We start from the raw sequence: 22346 nt of genomic DNA, 5'->3' as shown, positions 1-22346 counted from the left end.
TGTGGTCTCTGATTCTGGTGAATGTCTCTATGAGGTCATCGACGTGGTTTGAAGTTTCCATGGATTTGACAATCATGTCATCGACGTAGATTTTAATGTTACGGCCAATCTGCGGGGCGAAGATGGTGTCCATTGTCTTCTGAAATGTTGCACCCGTGTTGAAGAGACCAAATGGTACAACTTTATACCCAAAGACTCCCCGATGAGTGATGAAGGCCGTGTTATCTTGATCTTCTCGAGCTAATTTAATTTGATTGTAGCCCGCAAAAGTGTCCATAAAGAACAACATTTCGTGACCTGGTGTTGAGTCAATAAGTTGATCGATGTTTGGCAGAGGGTAAAAATCTTTCGGACAAGCTCTATTTAGATCTGAGTAGTCAATGCACATTCGCCATTTGCCGTTACCCTTTTTGACAAGTATAGTGTTAGCTATCCACTTCGAAAATTGTACCTATTTGATGAAATCTGCCGCGAGGAGCCTGTCAATTTCGATGTCTATGGCTTTTTGCTCTTCCGGAGAAAAGACCCTCTTTTTCTATTTGATGGCATGAGACCCTGAGGATATATTAAGTTGATGTAGCGTGATCTCCTCGGGGATCACTAGCATGTCCTTGGGGTCCCATGCAAAGATGTCTGTGAAGCCACATAGTGTGGATACCAATTGTTCCTTAACAAGAGGATGTAATTTTGCTCCTATTTAAACGGTTTTCCCTTTGGAATCCTCGTAGAGCTCGATCTCTTCCACATCCTCGTTTGGCTTGCAGTTTTTTGGTTTTGGGACCTCTATTATTTCTCTTGGATCGATTTGTATTATTTGGTTTACCCCTGTGTTTTGCAGATTACGTTTTTTTGGAATTGAATTGCCAATATAACATTATCGAGAAGCTCGTGATCACCACATACCTCACCTACTCCAAACTCAGTTGGGAATTTCATTTTAAGATGAGAAATGGAGGTGATCACTCTGAGTGGACCAATGGTGGTTCTGGCAATGATAGCGTTGAAACTTGATAGTGCATTTGTTGGGGTATATACTGAACTATTCGTTTGAAGTACATAATAATATTTTGAGAATGTTGATTGCATGTTTTCATAATATTTGTATATTATATATAGTAGACAATCTAGTATCAAATGGGATAACAGAAGGTTAGATTGTCAGACTCCTTATATAATGTAGTAAAAGGTTCACAGTCTAAGTGGTGTTAGACAAACCACTGGAAGGACTGAAGTATTATTTGGAAATAGTTTATCTTGACTATTAAATAACAATTTATGCATATTGAACAGGATCGAAATAGTAGAATAGTTCTTTTATTCTGACAATAAAGAAGAATTAAGATTCTATTATATTATTATTGCTTAGGTTCTTAATCCGGATATAGTGATCGACACATGTGTTTAATGCACATTCCTTGATTCATACATTAAGTGATTAATTTTAAATCATGAATTTATGTATTGGGCAATGACATTATATATAGATTGGGATATTGACTATAAAAGGAAACCAAGTCCGAAGAACAGTTTCGGGTGATGATGTCCTTTTAAAAGCTCATAAAGATACTTGTGCTTTTAGTCCTGTAGGCAGATTTGTTCTTGCACAATTATAAGGTTGAGTGGATTATCAAGGATAAAAGATATTGATTAAATTGATTGTCAGAAATTAATTTAATCAATGGATATGCGATATCTTAAACCTGGGGAATTTAATAAGCAAATAATATGAGAGATGAATTAAATATTTAATTTACGGAATTAGGAAAGGTAGTGCAAATATTATTTCTTTAGTGGATTGAATTAATATTTAATAACATAGGGCTTGGCCCAGAATGTCATTGGGAGGCCCGACCTAATTATCTATGATCCCTACTATAGCCTATAAATATTCTAATTCTCCTGAAGCTGAAAATAATACGGACGTGTGCGTGCATGTATGTGCGATAACACAAAAAATAACATCCAAGGGTTTGAGAGAGGCAAATATTTTTCTCAAGGAGCCAGCTAGGGTTTTGGATTTTCGGAGCTATCAGGAAAGGTAAACCTTAGGAGATCGAAGCCCACACTTCGTCCAAGAAGAATCGAGGAATACAGTAGAAGACGTGGATTTGAATCGCTTGCGCCGTAGCGATTAAGGTTAACGTTCTGTTCGAACTCTCTATAGAAAAATTCATATCATAAAACGCAAGGTCGAGATCCTGTTGTCCCAACAACATTGACTACATGAAACTTGACTACTCTCCAAACTTGGCATGATGGAGAACCGAAGAGGACAGGGAGATTAATGATGCCCACGAGCTTGACCTCGTTTCCTGTGAATCCATATAGAGGTGTTCATTTTATTGTGTCGAGTTTCCTATCCCCCAAGTCCATTCTAGAAAATGCACTGTAGTACAAAATATCTATTGAGCTTTCATTGTCCACTAAGATCTTTTTTACTGTGTTTGTTCTGATTTTAGTTTTGATGACGAAGGTATCTTGATGATCTTCAATGATGTCATCTGTGTAATCCTCATCTAAGAAAAAGATTATTGGGGTTGGATTCTTTCGTGGCCTCTTGGACTCAATCCTGCAAATATCTCGAGTATATAGTTTCTTAGAATTATTTGAGAATCCTCCAGCCGAATAACCTCCTGATATGACATCAATCACCCTGTCCGAGTCGTGACGCTGGGGTCTATGGTGTTGGATACCATCTACTTAATGGGCTAACTTTCCATCACGTACCTTCTATTCTATGAGGTTTGTCAATTGAAAGAATCTTTATGTTTCGTGACCAGTATCTTCATGATAGTCACAATATTTGCTGCTCGGCGGTCTATTCGGGTTCATTGGCCTGGGGGCATGTAAGAGGGATCCGTTTTGAGAATAACCAAGCTTTATCGGTGTTCAACTTTATAGATTCTTGATAATAATTACTCTTTGAAGTTGGTTGTTTGGCTCCATGGTGTGCCGACTCTTCCGTAAAGCGGGATCTGTGATAGTCACGAGGCGTTGGTGAGGATTGAGATTGTCGTGAGCCACGGGGTCTCTCTTGCTGCTGTTGCCTCGTGTTATCTCTTTTTTCATAGTCACGGGGTCTCTTTTGTATGGTATTCTAATGATTCGTAGTCTTCTGACACTTCAGAGAGCTCTTTGTGAGACGCAGAATCTCCTTTTTACGTCTAATCTTTTATGTTATCAACTTACGTTCTCTTTCGAGTAGCAGTAGCTCCTCGTCATCCTCATCCGAAATTGTTGTTTCATCATCCTCGACGTCTTTACTTTTGTCTCGCTATTTCTTATCAAGATGTAGATGCATATCACTGGACAATACTTTCTGTCTGGTAGAAGCTTCGACGAGAGTTCTGTCACAGCCTTTTGGTCATTTTTTCGATCAACTGGATTTGATTGGGTTGGCCTCTCGCCAGAGACCTCATCTTCAGGATTAAACAACAAAGTTTTGGGTTGAAGCATAACTTTTGGCTTTAGATCTGCCTTTTGTAGTATGCTCTTAACCTCCCTCATAGCCGGGGCTTGAGCTTTAGCTTGTTTTAATAGAGTTTCTCGGTGATGTGAGCTATCATCTTCCATTGAACCAGAGAGTGTTCCCCTCCTTCTAGCGCTACTGTTGGACCCAAGCCCCAATATTATAAATAGCCAACCCTCTTCAATGAATAGATTCTCTCCTATATATAGCCAAATATCTGGGCCTAATAATACAATAGTGGGCCTCATTATACGAATGGCCTAACAATACTTATCTGTAATGTCAAAATTTAATTAGATATGAATTAAAAATTTGTTAACCGGAAATTTGACCGAAAATTATTTGAAATACTAGTTCTAGGCGGAAATTGATTAAAATCAAAAAATAAATTATTTGAATCAAATATGACTGAAATATGATATTTGATATATATTTGAATTTAAAAATTAATAAATTAAGTTTTAATTTAGTCGTTATATTTTTAACGAATCATAAGCATATATATTAAACTACTTTTAAGTTAATAAATTCTCATATTTTTAAGCACAATTTATATTTAGGATAATGTGTTGTTAATACTAACTTAAGTAATTAATCAAATTTTATACATTTTTATTTTCAAGTTGCTATATTTAATATAAGACATTTTTTAAATTCTCATAAATTTAGAAAATAATTGAGTAATGAACGGAAAAGATTCGAATCGATTTAAATCGAACAAAAATTAATCCGATCTTAATTCAAATTTCATCTAATTTTTGATCTTGAATTAAAATCGAAACGAACCAAATATGATCTGGTCTGAACTGTATCCAATTATATGATAACCAAATGTTGATCTGAGTCTAAGATTTATTCATAGAAATTAATTTTATTTAAAAAGTAGTTATTTCAATTATACATGCACAAATATATATATATATAATTAAAATAAATATAACTTAAAATTTGCCTGGAATTTTTTTAAAAAGTTCATGATTTAAGTATCTAAATCAAAAATATAAATTATGTATACGAGAATAATTTTTTCTTGGTTTTTATTCTTATTTCTCTCTCTCTCTCATTTTCAATCATATTCCTAATATATTGATAATTTTTTCATAAATTTTTTATTGATTTATCCAATTTCCAAGTGACTAAATTGATTTATACCTAGAATAAACTTCTTTTGTTAAAAACTAACTTCTTGACTCGATTTCAATATAATTGGTAAACCAGATCCAATCAACCAACCAAATAAATACAGCAAATACTGCATAATACAATGTTTGGAAAGTATAAAATATAAGCTGTCTTATCCTTACTAAAAAAATGAACAAAAATATAAAGAAAATTGTTAAAGTTAAATCCAGAGCACAAAGTTTAGTTCCAAAGCAAAACTATTCTAAAATCATTAAAGTTGCTTTGAAATTAAAAATGTTGCTATGAATTTAACAAATTCCAACCTAAATGATCGAATTTTAAAACATTGCAATAAACAAACACATAACATGTCTCACATGTCTAGAGATCTGTCTCAGTTGGGGAGAAATGCCAAAAATATCAATTGACGTGCGCCCAAAATATCCACGGAACACGCATTTGAGAAATGTGTATTAAAAAATTAATAAAGGAGACGCATGTTGAACATGCGTATTTATTTTTAGTTTTTTGTGTACACGCATGTTAAATATGTGTATTTTTTATAAAAGCAAAAGTGAATACGTATATATAAAATGCGTATTTTTATTAAATTTTGAAAGATTAAATACGCATTCCTAAAATACGTATTTCATGGGTATTTTGGATAGTCCGTGCGTATTTGAGTATTTTGGGTAGTTGAAGGCCAAAAATGGTATACTTTGGACATTCTTTCGTCTCAATTCACACATTCCAAATTATATTGTTACCGGAATTATTATTCTTTTCTTCTTTATAGTATTTCAATTTTGATAAAAGTATAAAATTGTGTAGAACACTTTAAAATCAGGTATATATTATATTCTATTGCAATAATAATAATGAAAATAATAATCATCTCGATGCTAAGACCTACATAATTTAAAGGGTCAATTGTTTCATTTTGGCCCATTTACTCTGCTCTAATGACATTGGTATTGTTCATTTAGGAAGATAGATAGCCCACCGTGAAAGAAGATTAAAATCTTCGGCATCTCTTCCACAACTTGACACTGAGTACATCGATTTGTAGTGTCAGCCTTAACAAATTTTTTATCCTCACAAATGAGGAATCAGTGATTCACGTTATAAATGTAGCAAAAGATCTAAGAATATACAAGCTTAATATAGTTCTTTTCTATAGGTACATACACACTTTTTTTTTGCTGAAATATAATGCTTCAGTTTCCATTCTCACAAATATCAAAACACATAGATAAATGTTGCAACTAAATATATGGATTTAGTTTTGAAAATTCCGACCAAAAATTACACATAGCAAAAGACAGCATATGAGAAAAAAGACAGTGTCATTGTTATGATGATTAGCTCTGACAACAGTCTGCTTCTTTGCTTTAAAAAATATATACATAAACTAGTAGGTAAACAACATTTACACACTATTAAAAATAATTACATACATATAATCTGTTAAATAGTTGCATGTTGAAATATGTTACATCGGGTTCATATTTACAAAGTATACCCGAGCATAATTTGATTCCCCTCTTTGCATATTGACTAAGAGCCCCTTGATCATTATCTGTCAGTGTTGAACGTAAGGGTTTCATAGAAGGAAAGGTTGACACATTAATCCACAAAGGAGAACCCCTCTATCATCGGTTGACTACGATCTAAATTAAATCTTGTTATTTGGTTTGCATCTCATCAAGATTATTATTCTGTCTGTTGCAAAATAACATATGGACAATAGGTTTCACTATTAAGGACGGTGCACTATAGATATATACTTGCGGAATACAATGCTAAAGCACGGAGTTACTTTTTGTACTTTGTTGCATCAATAATCATGGCTCGAGTCCAGTGCTCAACATCCTCTATTTCTGATGGAGGAGGAGGAAAAGTTGGATGCTCCACGAGATCCCATCCTTCAATGAGGTTCTCGCCCTTTCCACTGTCAGACAGAGCGGCAGAATAAAGGAAACTGTTGGCAGAACTGGGGGGAGTTTTGTCAAACATGTTTTTCTGCAAAGTAGAATATCAAGAAACTGAGATTATTTCTTCTTTACGAAATATTCAGAAATCGGTCATCTAAATTTTATAAGTAATGCACATTTAAGTCTGTAGATTTCATTTTATCAAGCAATGGTCAGAGGATGGGGCTTTGATTAACTTGTACAAACATAGAACTGTCTGCGGAAAGTGAACCAGTGGTCAGTATAGGATATTAAAATTAACTCACACGTAGACGGATTTATATAATTATGAAGCACAAACCAATAAAAAAAATTAAAATGTTCTTCAAACATGTAAATGGATAAAATAGTACAGGTGAGTCAAATGAATCCACATTTAAAAATGTTGATGCATAGATCAAATGTAACAAGATTACAATGTTCTTCAAACTTTTAACTGGAAACAATTGTCAAGGCAGGTCCAATGGATTCGGAAATATAATTGCATTTAACCAGTTGAGTACACAGAAAATAGAACAGATAGATAATAAAGGCAACTTTAACATAATTTTTATCCATATCAGCAGTGGCCATTAAGGTACACAAATGTGTAAAGCAGTAATATATGGAGGAAGCTAGTAAATAATCACATACAGATCTGGGAAGAATATATGTGCTGTCCAATAAAGTGCTTGATGAAACAGGGGTATTAACATTCCATACAGATTTATTCAGTTGCTGGACTTGCTTGTGAGACCTGCAAGTGTCAACACCAAATGTAACGTGCAGTTAGTATAACTGCGAGTCCATTTGATGACAAATATGCAAGTAGAAGTGAAAATAACCATAAGCCACAACGGTATTCAGATATTTCTAAAGTGAGGGGGGCAAAAGCAGGTTGAGAAGGAGATTGATGAAGTAGGAGACGGGGTTCAAACTACAAACATACAAAGCAAAGAACACCACATACAGGCTTTAACTAAAAAGAAATCCATATCATGTGTTAAATGTACCATTATAGAACTACTCCTGCCTATCAGCCACGGGCATATATTTAAGACTTCTATTAAAGACACCTGGCTCAGTGTATATCTATCCATGTTATTAAGACTTTTATTAAAGACACCTGGCTCAGTGTATAACTATCCTTGTTACCCCCACTCTTCTATTTTTCTTAAGTATCCGTGTCGGATACTCAACACATGGACATGGGTATGGAGTATGGACACTCGGACACCTACTTTAGGCCAAAATTATGTAAAATTTTCCAAAATATTGCCGAGTCCGACGCTTGGACGTATCCATGTTGGACACTTTTAGCTGTGTCTGGGTAATATAGATAACTATTTATCACAGCAATCTTCTTAACTATTCCTCACTTTTTAATTTCATACATGAACAATGCAATAACTCATTATAAAACCTGTTGAATAATACTGTTACTTAAATTAAGGAAGATGTCGCAGGTACATGTCAGAATTTTAAATTTACTGAAGATAATCAGGAATCCTTTTCTTACATCTTTTTACAATGTATTCATTACAAATCATCAATACATTGTCTTTAAAGTTTAAAGTGTAAACTAAGCTAAAAATGAGGGAATGAAAATAAACAAATACCTTGAGCCAGCCATCTTCATGGAAAAGGCTGATCGGACTTCCTTAGAAGAAGAAAGTGTGGCTAACAACTTCGCAAATGCTTCAAAAGTTGATGCATCTGCAGGAACTTCCAGAGATAATGTATTATAACAATATGCTGTCACGCATGCCACACTCTTCTTGAGTAGTGAAATTCCTTTCTGTAAATCCATGTGGGATTCGACTGAATGTGGTGAAGCAGAAGAATAATTGAAGCTATTTCTACCCGGAGAATCTAGACTATGCTTCTGCTCAGACTCCATTGAAGCTACACCAAAGTTACTCGAGCTTCTGTCTGACCATGAAGTTTCCCCACCAGTAGAACAAAAATTCTGGCGCGGTATAAATAATGGATATTCATTGCTGTAAAAGATGATTAAATTAATATTCAATAAACCAATATATATCAAATATCCAGTCATGAATCAAAAAAGCAATACCTTCTGGACGATGGACGAGCATTCCAATATGAATCGCGTTGCCATATCCTAGAACTTGAACCCTGCAGCAAGATCGTATAATGGTAAACAAAAAAATAATGAACTTATGAGGTGATACGAGCTTTCTGCATAATGCAGGAAGGTCATTCAACGACGAAAAGCCCTCAAGAGTAAAGAGAATGTGTAGCCCCTTCTAAAGCAGTGCAGGTTAGCCAGCTTCTGGACTGAAATAAGTAAATTAAAGAGATCCAAGTCCCTAGATATTGCAGTTTTAAGATTGTAACTGTACTACATACTTTCAATCCCAGTTTTTCAATTTTGATTTACATGTTTCAAACCTCATCTTTACTTCTAGTTCATGTCAAAAATATTTAGTGTGATATACTGTGATAATCTTCAGGTGAAACCCTAAATTCAACATTATTACCCTTTATCAAGACTAGAACAGAAGGTAATATACTTGATAAGAATCCCTAACATATCAAGATCTATTAATAAATATAGATCCCCGGTGGACTATAGCTAGGTTCGAAAACAGATTATATAACAATTAACAAGTACATTACAAGGAGACCACTTACTGCGAAACCCGAGTTGTGAAGCGCTGGAGCCCCAACATTGTGAATGACAAGATTAAGAAGTTGCACCATGTATCTGCTTTTCAGGAAATTAAATATTACAGTTTATACTGAAATATATGCATCTATAGTTCTATACATATATAAACACATACCAGACCATCAAATATAAATTAAATGCAAAGAAATATATGTTAAACAGTGTTAAAATGTATGAACCATCTTTTACGAATTTGTTGTAAGAATCAAACTTCACAGAGAGCAAACTAGAAAATTCTGAAGTAATGTTGAGCAGAAAGTAGGATATATATAGAACACCTCGATTAGGGAGTGTCGGAAGAGTGTCACTGTTTTATGGTGTAGCTCTCTTGGGTTTCCTACGGGAGCTAAAGGGATGCTCAAAGAACCAACAAAAGTTGCCACCTTTGGCAGCCTTCCAAAATGATTCAAACATGTATAGTGATTGGAAGTCATGCATCACCATTTTATTACAGAGTATAATCTAATAATAGTTACATAGGAAGTAATATGTGGGACCATATAGACAAGTTTTAGAGTTGCTAACTATTGATGCATTCTCTTAGTAAGCCAAAATTGATATATAGAGAGCACAATATCCATGCAGATTCGGCAATTTTTAGCACCCACAGTGAGTGCTTCCACTTCTGAAACTTATCCTAATTCTCTGAAGATTCACCTAAGAAACTTCTGAAATTTAAGTAACTTAGGAGGCTATACAGTAATCATTGACAAACAGAAAAGTGCAGGATTTTTACCAAATTTTAGTAATCCACATTCTTTCTTTTTTTTTGCTAAGTTAAGTATTTGGGAGTATTTCAGTTTTAAAGCCTTACCCTTGGTATTTGTATTTAGTACTTTAATGATAGCTATTTGCGATCATGGAGGTTGAAGGAAAATCAGGCTGCTCCCCAGTTTGAAAAATGACTGTCTCAACATTTTGACAGACTAAAAAGTTATAAAAGTTTAACTTGGTGCAGATCCTATTTAGAGGATACCTGTACTTCATCTAGCCGCTCTGCCACTACTACATGTTGCTGCTTCAACAGACAAACATTCTCACAGACTGAAGTATATTATCTCCCTTTAATATTTGCTTCAGTGTATAGTGTCTGGTTTAGCATTGAGGTCAGAGTGTGTTGGTTAAAGAGTATATTGCTTCCCAAGTTTTAAGGCTGGCCTCTGAGGATAGAAAATACTCGGAAATAAGCAAAGTAATAAAATAGACACCAGAAGAAGGATGAGATAAGATGAATTAGAAATGGGCCTTAAATGACTGATGTAGGACAAGAAATTAAAAAAAACTATAAAAAAAATGTTCTTGGGTGGATTGTGTGGGAAAATTTACTAACCAAGGCCAAGAACTAGGATGATTCAACTATAGTCGCTACCCTAAGGATTTGTTTGGATGGGGGGTTGGGCTGGGAACACAATTAGGAGGAAGGGTTGAATTTTGATGGGTTGGCGGGGGTTGTCATCTAACTAAGAAGGGAGGGTTTTCTAACACCTCAATTCCGGTTGTTGTGGAAGGTTGATTGTCTGTCCGTCTCGTTACTGCAGTTACCATTCTAATTAGTGCACAGTCGCTATTGCATTTTAATTAAAGAGCCTTTGGGACAAACATGACCAGCTTTTTTTATCTAAATTTTCATTTTAAGCACATTTGTAAGATTAACTAATTATAGTGGTAACTGATATAACTAATTTTTAAGTGCATATATACAAAAAATAAATTATACACTCTTTTGCTTGTACAGTATTAATTGGTAATAATAAATCACACTCATATAACTGTACATTTTGTACTTATTTTATTTCAGAAAAACTAAAAATAATAATAATAAACTTAGATACCCAACCTTCCATCCTAACCCTTTATCTAAACAAGAATTGAGCCCCTCCTTACTCAACCCTTTCATCGAAACAAGGTAAAGGTTCAAACTCCCAAGTCCCAATCCAACCCTTTACCTCTGTAACCCCCAATCCAAACACACCCTAGGGTTCTCCAAATGTGGAAGGGACTAAGGAGAAAATATGATGGATCACAACAAGAAAGAAGAGAGATATTATTTCTCAAATCAACCAATCATTAAACTCTAGAAATAAAATAACATACATATCCTTCTATAGGAGGATAGCCCTGAAACAAATCCTAAAAAAATTGAACTACTCATAATCAATATCAAAGACTTTTGTTAATCCAATACCATAATCTAGAAAATTTCTAATATTATACTCATCTACTACACTTTACAATACGTATACTAAATTGAAATGACCTTTTATTTTTCTAATAAGTTAATAACACAAAAAATATAATTTATTCAAATTAAACTTTAAATTTCTTACTCCAAATCAAGGATTGCGACATGCTATAAGATGAAGTGCTTCTGGTAAATCCTTTGGGGGAAAGGTAATATTGGTCCTTTAGGCCTTTAACATGAAAGAATGAGGAAGGGATGTCACCTGCTTAAGTTTCTCATCTTCTTCTCTCTAAAGATACAAGTCCATCTCTACTACTTCCCACTTAATTTACGAACAATCCTCAAATTATTACGAACAATCTTCAAATTGTTAATCATGTTAACATGTAACACCAGAAAAATATAAGAAAATTGTACTCCAAATATATATAGGGGTGTGTGTGTGTGTGGAACTGGATAAATCATTATCATCAATAGCACAAGCACAATGATATGTTAGGAGAAAAGCATGTAAAAAGAAAATTACCCTAAAGAGGCAGCAAGGTCATCAGATCGGACTGAATGGGGGTCAAGACCCCTTGGCAAGAGTGCACTGCAAATTTGATCACACTGCCCAGTAGCCCCATCTTTTCTCTCTCCTTCTAGCACCTGCAAAGGAACAACAATAACAATCGTACATCCAATTAGGGAAAAGCCACTTGCCTAAATTAATGCAAGACAACACAAGTATCTTCAAAATAATACTGTTACGATGCAAGGAAATGTCAGGGTTATTTTTACGTTACTAATAAGAGAAATTCTCTATCAACAAATAGTAGATGGGGAAAAAAATTAAAAGGAATGAAATTCCATTGTTAATTAATGGAATGCCAATAATTTATTGAAATTCAAACAGAAAACACTATAGATATATTAATTTTTGCACTCATCTGTCTCAAATGAAAAACAACTTCAGCACATTCCTAGCAGGGACCTGCTATTCTGGATTTAAAAAGAAAGTCAATATATCTCTAATATAGCAAGCCAAGGAGTTTGATCCTTAAAAAATGTTCTCAAAGAAACTCTATTTGAATGCTAACAAGAAGAGCACGTAACTTTGTTGCTTATTAGAAATATCAAAATTAAGTATCCTTCTTGAAGATTAATGTTAGTACACAACAACTTTGACGTAATTATGCCCGCAGAAAAAGTAGTTTAAGCCTTTAAGGAACACATCAAAATGTCTTTAGTCAAACTCAGCAAAAAAAAACATGCCTTTAACAAGGAGAAACAGATAGCATTTTATAGAAAAGCACAAGACAAAAAATGAGGAATAAATTATATAATTGGCATGGCATGGGTTATATATGTCAAACCTGCAATTAAATGTAAATTAATAATGATGAAAACTTCATATGTAGGAATATAAAATGATCTGCAAATAACAATTTTTGATAACATCATCTTGTTGCTAATGCATTTCATAATGAACATGATATTCACAAATAAAATAAGGAAAAAAAATTCAATGGTTGACTCCTTCAGTAAGTCAAAAGCATAAAATAACATCACAAATTACACGAATTATGTAATGTATCTGTTACTATAAGTTCCGAGACAATTTTGAATTTTTCCAATTAAAAAAAATATATATTGTGCCTCCAGTGCAGTAGACACGTGACATAGCAAAAACAAGATGTGCATTTAAATCTTACTTTGTTCCAAATATATAAGCACATACCTAAATGTCAGGTTAAGATTGTAAGAATAGAACAAGTAATATGGAATTCTGGAAATAATGATATTCTCATGCCACCATTGACACGTGTAGTTTAGGGTTATATTTCAAATTTATTATTTAGCCTACACGTCATTAATTAAAATCGTATTTCTACTTGTTTAAGTAAGGAGCGCTAAAAGATGAAGAGAAGGTAGTTTGGAAGGGTGATAATTAAAATCTTAAAGCTTACCCTTCGTTGAGGAAACAGCTTGCAAATCTGTTTTACAACCACTGACTGCTTATGAAGACGCTCAGAAGAAATTGCCATCTGCAGTTCAAGTTTATTATCCACAGTAAGAAAAACTGAGAACATTTTTAGAAATAAATGACATAAATGCAGTGTATCATAGTGCAGTCTTGGAAGAAAAGAGATTGATGATGACTGGACATTACAAATGCAGGACAACTTTCTTGATTTCTACTCATAAAAAACAATTTTTAACAATATTTTAAAATGTGATTGTGGTACTTCTTCAAAATATAAAAAGTTATTTATCTTAGAAACAGCTAGACATTCCATTTTAGATAACAGGAAAGACTTGGGGAGAGAAATCACATATGAGCGACAAGGAGAGAGGAAGAGAACATGTAAAATCGTAATGTAATAAGAAAGAGAACACGTGTAAAGGGGAGAACAAGATAAGATATACAATTGCCTGGTAAAGAGTGTGGTATGTAGTGATTTTCTTAGCAATAATAATGTTATTTTCAATAGCTTAAGTGAAAAATCACCCAGTATGTCATGTAGGAAATGTTTTCCATGTATCTACATAGTGCAAAATAGGTGTGTAAATGAGCTGAGCCAAATATTGTCAGGCTCACGCTTGAGTTCAGCTCGAAAGCTCGAATTAACTCGAATATGATAAGGCCAATTCCAGATCGACAAGATTAGATTTGTAAAATACAAGTTAATTTTAAATATTCATAAAAACTAAAAAAAGGGTAAACTCCAGATCGGTTGATTAAATTCGCAAACTACGTTTAGGCTTGCGAGCCATACGAGTCAAGTAATTTGAAACCTCAAGCTTGGTCAGTAAAGTATAGCTCGAGCTTGGCTCAAATAGCGACTCATTTACACCCCTAGTAGGATATGGGAATATATACAATTGTGCCCGGTAAATGGCAATTGTTACTAAGATGTGGTGAAATGTGCACTTTGCTAAGAAGATTCAACGCTAGCATACTTACAAGGCCCAAACTCTGAGTGCATATAAGATTGGGAAAATACTTCTCCAATTGTTCCTTGCGATTTTTTTCCAACTGTGACAAGTAAAGACAATTTATTAACAAAGCTAGTATAGAAATTTGATAACTAGGCAGGGCATATAATGATTAAATGAAGGACTTGACAAGTAATTACCGCTAATAAAGGGAAAGAGATTTATTAAGCTGAAGGAATGGAAATTACCGTACTCATGGCTAATTCGAGCACCTCGTATTTCACTTTTAAATCATATGTCATCTTCTTAACATCGGTCTTCCCTATCAAAATTGTTTGGACATTTAAAAAGCTATCCAAGTATCACAAATTTGACCAACAAAAACAAAGTGGCTGCCATGTACCAACTAACCCTTCAGAAGTTTTTCTTTACGGTGATGAAGCTTCTGTCTGAGTGTTGCAAGCTTTTCATGTTGATGGACTCTCCAGCTAAGCTGATCATCTGCCTTTCCCTGGTAAATAATTAACACTTTAAAACTTAGAATACTAAATTAACTAATGCTTTTCAAAAATCAACTAACTAGTTGAAGAGATACATAGTTTCAAGGCTAAAACATAGCTACAAAAAATAACAAACATATACAAGAGGAAGAACGCATAACGCATAACGCATAACGCATAACGAGAGTCTACAACAAACAATTTTGGCCAAAAAATTCTAAATCCTCCACTATTCACTAAATAAACATCTAGATATACACAATATGTTTACCATATTATCTAAACATAAAAGTTGATTGCAAGTATTACAATTCACCAAAATATAAATAGAATCCATAACAACCGACACACAAAATAACCTACTAAAATGCAAAAAAATACGTATATGATTCAAAGTTGCACACTTTGTATCCCAAAATGTTTCCTTTTGAACACAAGTCTATACATACATTTGCACACGTATTTCTTCCAAATGATCTCAAACTAACAATACATAAGAATTTACACAAACGAAGCAATAAAACATAGTCTTTCCAAAAAAAGCAATTAAACACGCAAATTCCACATAAACACAAATTACAAACGAATAAAACCTTGGCGACAAGCAATTGAGTCAATCTGGAATACAACTGATCGCGGCGAGCCTTCAAAGCTTTCAAACTAGTGTAATTCTCATTCAATCTGAAACAATCAAACACAATAAAAACAAAATCACACTATAAAATAACGCAATTAAACAACACAATTACATAATATTGATTAAAATTAATACCTGTAGTTAACGCAAGTAGAGCAAATAGAAGGAACGTTAGAGTTGTCACATAGCGCGCAGCAATAAGACGAGTTTTTTCTGTTCATCATCAAATTTAATAATTTAAAATTGAATTGAATGATTAAGAATTTCCCCCAATTCAATGTGTATTGTATTTGTATGTATATATGCAGGGGAAGGAGATGAAAGTTGTGTAGTATACTAGTATTGTGTTGATCGGACCTAAATTAAAATTAAAAATGGGAGAAAACGGAGTCATAATAAAAAAATTAGTCGATTTTTTTAAAAATTTAATAAAAATATTATTCTGAAAAAAAATTTCAATTTTATCAGTTGTCAGTTGAATAACAAAACAATTTGTATAAAATATTCCACGTTGGATATTTCATATATAGGATAGTTCAGGATATCTCATATAAATAAAGTGAATACTTTATTGTACGGATTATTTTTTATTTTTTTTAAAAAAATAGGCTAAACTTGTACTTTAATCTCATTTTTCCCAAGTCATAATAATATTTATTTTTTATTTTCTATTTTCAATAACTAATTACAAATAATACTAATTCATTATATATTAACTTTTCTATTTTTATTAAGTTAGGGTGAATTTTGATTTTAGTTTGGTAATTGTATTGGTGAAACAAGTTAAAAAAAAAGTGATTTATAGTGAAAATATTTGTTTTCATTAAAACAAAAAGTCAATTTTTTATTAACAAATTAAAATTAATTTTATCATTCTTATGTAAATTTGAAAAATAACTCATACCTTACCTTTAGGCTTTTAACAATAAATTAAAATGATGACTAGTTCCTTTTTAATCTCTCTACTTGTAAGTTGCATGCTGACAAACCAATAATTCGGATACAGATAGGCATATCCGTATTCGCATTCGTAGTTATCGAATCCAAATATAGATAGTATTCGTTTTATTTTGATTATCTGTTTTTTCTCGTATAGGATTGCAGATATTTTGGACGGAAATCGGATTTTTTAAATTTTTTGATGGTTCAATCGTATTGACGATGATTTTAGAATATTTTTTTAGAATTAAATTTTAAATGATTGTTGTGAATTGATTTGCCATGTGGTCAAATATTGTAATAGTAGGGCTAAACTTTAGGAGTAGAAATTTTGATAATACATTGATTGCTTTTGTTCTTCACCTTGGCTATAAATACATGGCCTTGGTGAATGTAAAACTTGCACCAAACATCCTAATACATGCTTTATATCTCTCTCTGATTCATTCTTTCCCTCTTAAATTTAGTAACCCCTTCTAATATTATTAAAACTAGTATATTACAACACGTTATCAGCACGAAGTCCTGCCGAAACCGAGAAGGTATAATTTTAATTTAAATATACATATATATAAGTAGACGTGGTTACACCGTCTACATATAATTCAAATATATATAACCGGAGTAGACGTGATTACACCCTCTACTAATAATTTAAATATATATGGCCGGAGCACCGCCTATTAAAATTATTTTACGGTACCATTTAATTTTGGTAATACCGAAGTATAGTGGGAACCTTAATTTATAAATTGCATACGTATCGGATAATAATTTTTTTTGCCCCTAACTAACTTATGCAGGATTGTCCACTTTAATTTATTATTGGTCGGAGATAACCTGCATACGCAGACGTCCGTATGGCGGGTGAAAATCCATTTATTATTTTATATATAGATCTGTTTATAATATCAATGATAATAATGATATATACATTGATTATTGCGTACTTGTTAACGCACCCGATTAACTAGGATTTTATGTAAATTTACATTGATGAATTAAAATTTAATAATTTTCATGTTAATTCAGATTTAGTATGACAAATATTACAAGCTTGTCGTTTGTTGCCTTGGACATTTCTGGCGATAATTATTTATCATGGGTACAAGATGTAAAGTTGCACTTGGGTTCAAAGAAATTAAGCGATACAATAAAGGCAGAAAATAAATCCACAGCCGAAGAAAACTTTACCTCTATAATTTTTCTCCGACACCACATGCATGAAGATTTAAAATCTGAGTACTTAGAAGTCGAGGATCCCTTTATTTTATGGGAAAATCTAAAGGATAGGTACGATCACCAGAAAATAGTTTATCTACCTGCAGCTGAAAATGATTGGGCTAATTTAAGACTTCAGGATTTTAAGAGTGTCCGAGCATATAGCTCTGCTTTGTTCAAAATAAGTTATAGGCTTATTATGTGTGGTGAGAAAGTTACGGAAAAAAGAAAAATCGATAAAACACTATCAACTTTTCAACCCAATAATATCAACTTAGCAGAGATGTAAAGGGAGCGCAAATTTACTAAATTCGGGGATCTTCTATCAACTCTCCTCGTTGCTGAATAACATCAATCCCGTCCAACAGGATCTGCCCCATTACCTGAAATAAATAACATGTCATTCCAGCAGAATGTACGTGGAAAAGGGAATAGAGGTGGACGGAGCCAAGGGCGGTACCGTGGACGAGGTCGGAGCCACGGGCATTTTCGTCCGTATAACAACTCTAGTCACCGGAAGTGGCAATCTGAATCACAGAGTAAAAGAAAGGCACCACGAGGAGGAAAAATTGAAAATGTTTGCTATAGGTGCGGCATGGATGGGCACTGGACACGTAATTGTCATGCCCCAGATCATCTTGTTAAGCTATACCAATCTTCACAAAAATTAAAAGAGAAAATGGTAGAAACAAATTTCGCCAACAATAACATAGATGATTTCCCGAGAATCACAACTAGAGGAATAAGCATTAATGGTCCGAATGAACCTAACGAAACTCCCATATGGGAGGCTGAAGATTAGTTTCATATAATTACTATAGTAGTGTGTATTGTGTGCTTTATTTTGTTTGAACTATGTAGTGTGTTATGTTCTTATCAAATAAATTTTGTTTCTTAATTATATACAGAATGGATTTTGAAGATATATGCATTGCTGATTGTGGTACAACTCATACGATTCTACAGAACCGAAAATATTTTACCCAAATATCCAAAACCGAAGCTCAAGTCGGAACGATTTTCGGCGTATCTAATATAATCGAAGGTTTTGGAAAAGTTAGTTTTATCCTCCCTAATGGTACTCACATACACATTCCAGATGCATTATATTCTAGTAAGTCTACAAGATATCTTCTTAGTTTTAAAGATATCCGACTCAATGATTTTCACATCGAAACTACCTCTAAGGCTGATAGAGAATATCTTCTTATTACTTCCGCTAATTCTACAAACAAGAAAATCTTAGAAAAGTTTCACTCACTTTCCTCAGGATTATATATGATGAAATTTAGAACTATTGAGTCACACAATGTCATTGCTTCCAACTCATATATCCAAAATCTTTTACACTTTGGCATGATAGATTAGGTCATCCTGGTGTCTCTATGATGCGTCGTATTATAGAGAATTCTACTGGTCATCCTCTTAAAGATTTTAAAGTTCTTTCCAACAATGACATTCCATGTTCAGCATGTTATTTAGGAAAATTGATTACTCGACCATCCCCTACTAAAGTTCAGCTTGAAAACTCAACTTTTCTAGAAAGGATCCAAGGCGACATATGTGGACCTATACACCCATCATCTGGCCCATTTAGGTACTTCATGGTATTAATCGATGCCTCAACTAGATGGTCTCATATTTGTTTTCTCTCAACTCGCAATGATGCTTTTGCAAAATTACTTGCCCAAATAATCAAATTACGAGCTCAATTCCCAGATCATTGCATTAAGTCAATTCGTTTAGATAATGCCGGCGAATTCACATCTACAACTTTTGTCGACTATTGCATGTCTGTAGGAATCTCAGTTGAACACCCAGTTCCTCATGTACATACACAAAATGGGTTAGCCGAGTCCTTTATCAAAAGACTCCAACTTATTGCAAGACCGCTGTTGATGAAAGCAAAATTACCTAAATTTATTTGAGGTCATGCAATACTTCATGCTGCTAATATTATTAGGATTAGACCAACTTCCTACAACCAACATTCTTCGCTATAACTGGTACTTGGTCAAGTTCCTAATATTTCTCACTTCAAAATTTTCGGAAGTGCTGTATATGTACCAATTTCTCCACCACAAAGATCGAAGATGGGAGCTCAAAGAAGAGTGGGTATCTACGTTGGTTTTGATTCCACATCTATAATTAGATATCTGGAGCCTCTAACCGGAGACTTATTTACCGCAAGATATGCAGATTGTCATTTTGACGAGTCTATGTTTCCCCCCTTAGGGGGAGATAAACATTCAAATAAAGTTAATCCTGACATAACATGTAATGCATCAGGATTATATTTTCTAGATCCACATACCGGTCAATGCAAACTTGAAGTTAAAAGAATTATTCATATGCAAAATATCGCAAATCAAATGCCTGATGCATTTAACGATTCTATAAATATAACTAAATCTCATATACCTGCAGTAAATACTCTAGCTAGAATAGATATACTAATTCAAAAATCAGTTACAAAAGAATTGGTTACAGAATTAAAGCCATGCCTGAAGCGTGGTAGACCGGTCGGTGCAAAAGATGTTGCACCACGAAAAAGAAAAATAAAGAAAACTGCCCCTGAAGTGGCACATACTCCAGAAGAAGCAAATACCCCTGAAGTGGTATTATCTCCTGAAGAGATTCCAGTCCCTGAAGATACGGGGTTAAACAATCACGAAATTTCAATAAATTATGTGCATGATATGAAATTATGGGATCGAAGTAAAGCCATAATCGATGATGTATTTGTGTATTCCGCAGCATTGGATGTAGACATAAATTCTGATCCTGAACCACAAAGTGTGGATGAATGTCGTCGAAGAAAAGACTGGCCAAAATGGAAAGACGCAATCCAAATAGAATTAAATTCATTGCATAAAATAGAAGTATTTGGGCCTGTTGTCCAAACACCAATCGGTGTGAACCCTGTTGGGAATAAATGGGTATTCATAAGAAAACGAAATGAAAAGAATGAAATTATGAGATATAAAGCCCGACTTGTAGCACAGGGGTTTTCTCAAAGGCCTGGAATTGATTATCAAGAGACATACTCGCCAGTGATGGATGGAATTACTTTTCGTTTTATATTAGGTATGGCATCTAAAGAAAAATTGGAAACACGTCTTATGGACGTCGTTACTGCATACCTATATGGTTCACTTGATAGTGAAATTTTTATGAAAATCCCAGAAGGGTTAAAAATGGATGAGTTCAAGAAACCTCGTCATATATACTCCATTAAACTTCAACGATCATTGTATGGGCTGAAACAATCTGGTCGTATGTGGTATAACAGACTAAGTCGTTATTTACAAAAGAATGGGTATATTAGTAACCAAATTTCTCCATGTGTTTTTATCAAAAAATCACAATCTGGTTTTGTGATTATTGTTGTATATGTGGATGATTTAAATCTTGTAGGAACAGCTACGGAGGTTAATAATGCTGTCATATACTTAAAAACAGAGTTTGAAATGAAAGATCTTGGAAGGATAAAATATTGTCTTGGGATACAAGTCGAGCACTTGTCAACAGGAATTTTCCTCCACCAATCCACATATACAGAAAAGGTTTTGAACAGATTTTACATGGATAAATCTCATCCATTAATTACTCCAATGGTGGTTAGATCTTTAGAGCCTGATAAAGATCCATTTCGACCACGAGAAGACGATGAAGAGGTTCTTGGTCCTGAAATCCCATATCTAGGTGCAATTGGTGTACTTATGTATCTTGCAAATAATACAAGGCCAGATATTGCATTTGCTGTGAATTTATTGGCTAGATTTAGCTCTGCTCCGATGTACAGACATTGGAATGAGATCAAACATATATTTCGTTATCTTCGTGGAACAACAGACTTTGGATTATTCTTCCCGAAAAAATCAACATCTCAGTTGATTGGATATGCAGACGCTGGATATTTGTCAGATCCTCATTTTGGTAAATCACAAATTGGATATGTATTTACATATTGCGGTACAGCCATTTCCTGGAAATCCACGAAGCAAACTACGGTGGCAACCTCAACAAATCACTCAGAACTCATTGCAATTCATGAAGCCAGTAGAGAATATGTTTGTTTGCGATCTATCATCAAGAATATTCGGGAATCATGTGGATTACCAGACATCACTAGAAGTCCTACCATTATGTTTGAGGATAACACTGCATGCATTGATCAACTCAAGGAAGGATATATCAAAGGAGACAGGACGAAGCACATTTCACCAAAATTCTTCTACACTCATGAGCTTCAAAAGAATGGTGAAATTGATGTACAACAAATTCGGTCATGTGACAACCTTGCTGATTTATTCACGAAATCATTACCGAATTCAACCTTTGAGAAATTACGACAGAACATTGGAATGCGTCGACTCAAAAATTTGTTTCAACAAAATTCAGAGAATGATTAGTTTTTCCAAGGGGATATTGTACTCTTTTTCCTTCATCAAAGTTTTTATCCCACTGAGTTTTTCTTTGACAAGATTTTAACGAGGCAGTCTATGATCCATACCACAATGACAATCAAAGGGGAGTGTTGTGAATTGATTTGCCATGTGGTCAAATATTGTAATAGTAGGGTTAAACTTTAGGAGTAGAAATTTTGATAATACATTGATTGCTTTTGTTCTTCACCTTGGCTATAAATACATGGCCTTGGTGAATGTAAAACTTGCACCAAGCATCCTAATACATGCTTTATATCTC

At 33.8% G+C, this 22346-nt stretch overlaps 3 protein-coding genes across 3 annotated transcripts; 2 read left to right on the top strand and 1 right to left on the bottom strand.

Moving 5' to 3' along the window:
* Positions 1-5920: 5920 nt before the first annotated feature.
* On the bottom strand, positions 5921-15811 carry LOC141671930 (uncharacterized). Its single transcript, XM_074478379.1, has 12 exons — positions 15612-15811; positions 15433-15520; positions 14751-14850; positions 14588-14661; positions 14368-14439; positions 13370-13447; positions 11947-12068; positions 9202-9274; positions 8621-8682; positions 8163-8543; positions 7198-7300; positions 5921-6613 (listed from the first exon to the last, which is right to left on the bottom strand). Exons 1-12 carry the CDS (start codon positions 15698-15700, stop codon positions 6407-6409), a joined length of 1449 nt encoding a protein of 482 aa, XP_074334480.1. The 5' UTR covers positions 15701-15811; the 3' UTR covers positions 5921-6406.
* A 1643-nt stretch (positions 15812-17454) lies between these two features.
* LOC141674639 (uncharacterized) lies at positions 17455-18438 on the top strand. The gene is made up of 2 exons (XM_074481350.1): positions 17455-17842; positions 18005-18438. Exons 1-2 carry the CDS (start codon positions 17455-17457, stop codon positions 18436-18438), a joined length of 822 nt encoding a protein of 273 aa, XP_074337451.1.
* A 2812-nt stretch (positions 18439-21250) lies between these two features.
* On the top strand, positions 21251-22182 carry LOC141674638 (secreted RxLR effector protein 161-like). The gene is made up of 2 exons (XM_074481349.1): positions 21251-21611; positions 22124-22182. Exons 1-2 carry the CDS (start codon positions 21251-21253, stop codon positions 22180-22182), a joined length of 420 nt encoding a protein of 139 aa, XP_074337450.1.
* Positions 22183-22346: the final 164 nt, after the last annotated feature.

This window comes from Apium graveolens, chromosome 7 (genome assembly GCF_009905375.1).
Source record: "Apium graveolens cultivar Ventura chromosome 7, ASM990537v1, whole genome shotgun sequence".
NCBI lineage: Eukaryota > Viridiplantae > Streptophyta > Magnoliopsida > Apiales > Apiaceae > Apium > Apium graveolens.
This window is presented reverse-complemented; position numbering and strand designations above follow the sequence as displayed.

Bases quoted from the DNA above. Each gene is read 5' to 3' on its own strand.
- LOC141674639 (XM_074481350.1), top strand. From the start codon at position 17,455: ATGACAAATATTACAAGCTTGTCGTTTGTTGCCTTGGACATTTCTGGC. The intron at 17,843-18,004 runs GTGAGAAAGTTA...CCCGTCCAACAG, and splicing joins TTATAGGCTTATTATGTGTG to GATCTGCCCCATTACCTGAA.
- LOC141671930 (XM_074478379.1), bottom strand. From the start codon at position 15,700: ATGATGAACAGAAAAAACTCGTCTTATTGCTGCGCGCTATGTGACAAC. The intron at 12,069-13,369 runs GTAAGCTTTAAG...GTTCCTTTGCAG, and splicing joins AGCTGTTTCCTCAACGAAGG to GTGCTAGAAGGAGAGAGAAA. The intron at 8,544-8,620 runs GTATTGCTTTTT...CATCTTTTACAG, and splicing joins GCTCGTCCATCGTCCAGAAG to CAATGAATATCCATTATTTA.
- LOC141674638 (XM_074481349.1), top strand. From the start codon at position 21,251: ATGGTGGTTAGATCTTTAGAGCCTGATAAAGATCCATTTCGACCACGA. The intron at 21,612-22,123 runs GTACAGCCATTT...TTCTTTGACAAG, and splicing joins ATATGTATTTACATATTGCG to ATTTTAACGAGGCAGTCTAT.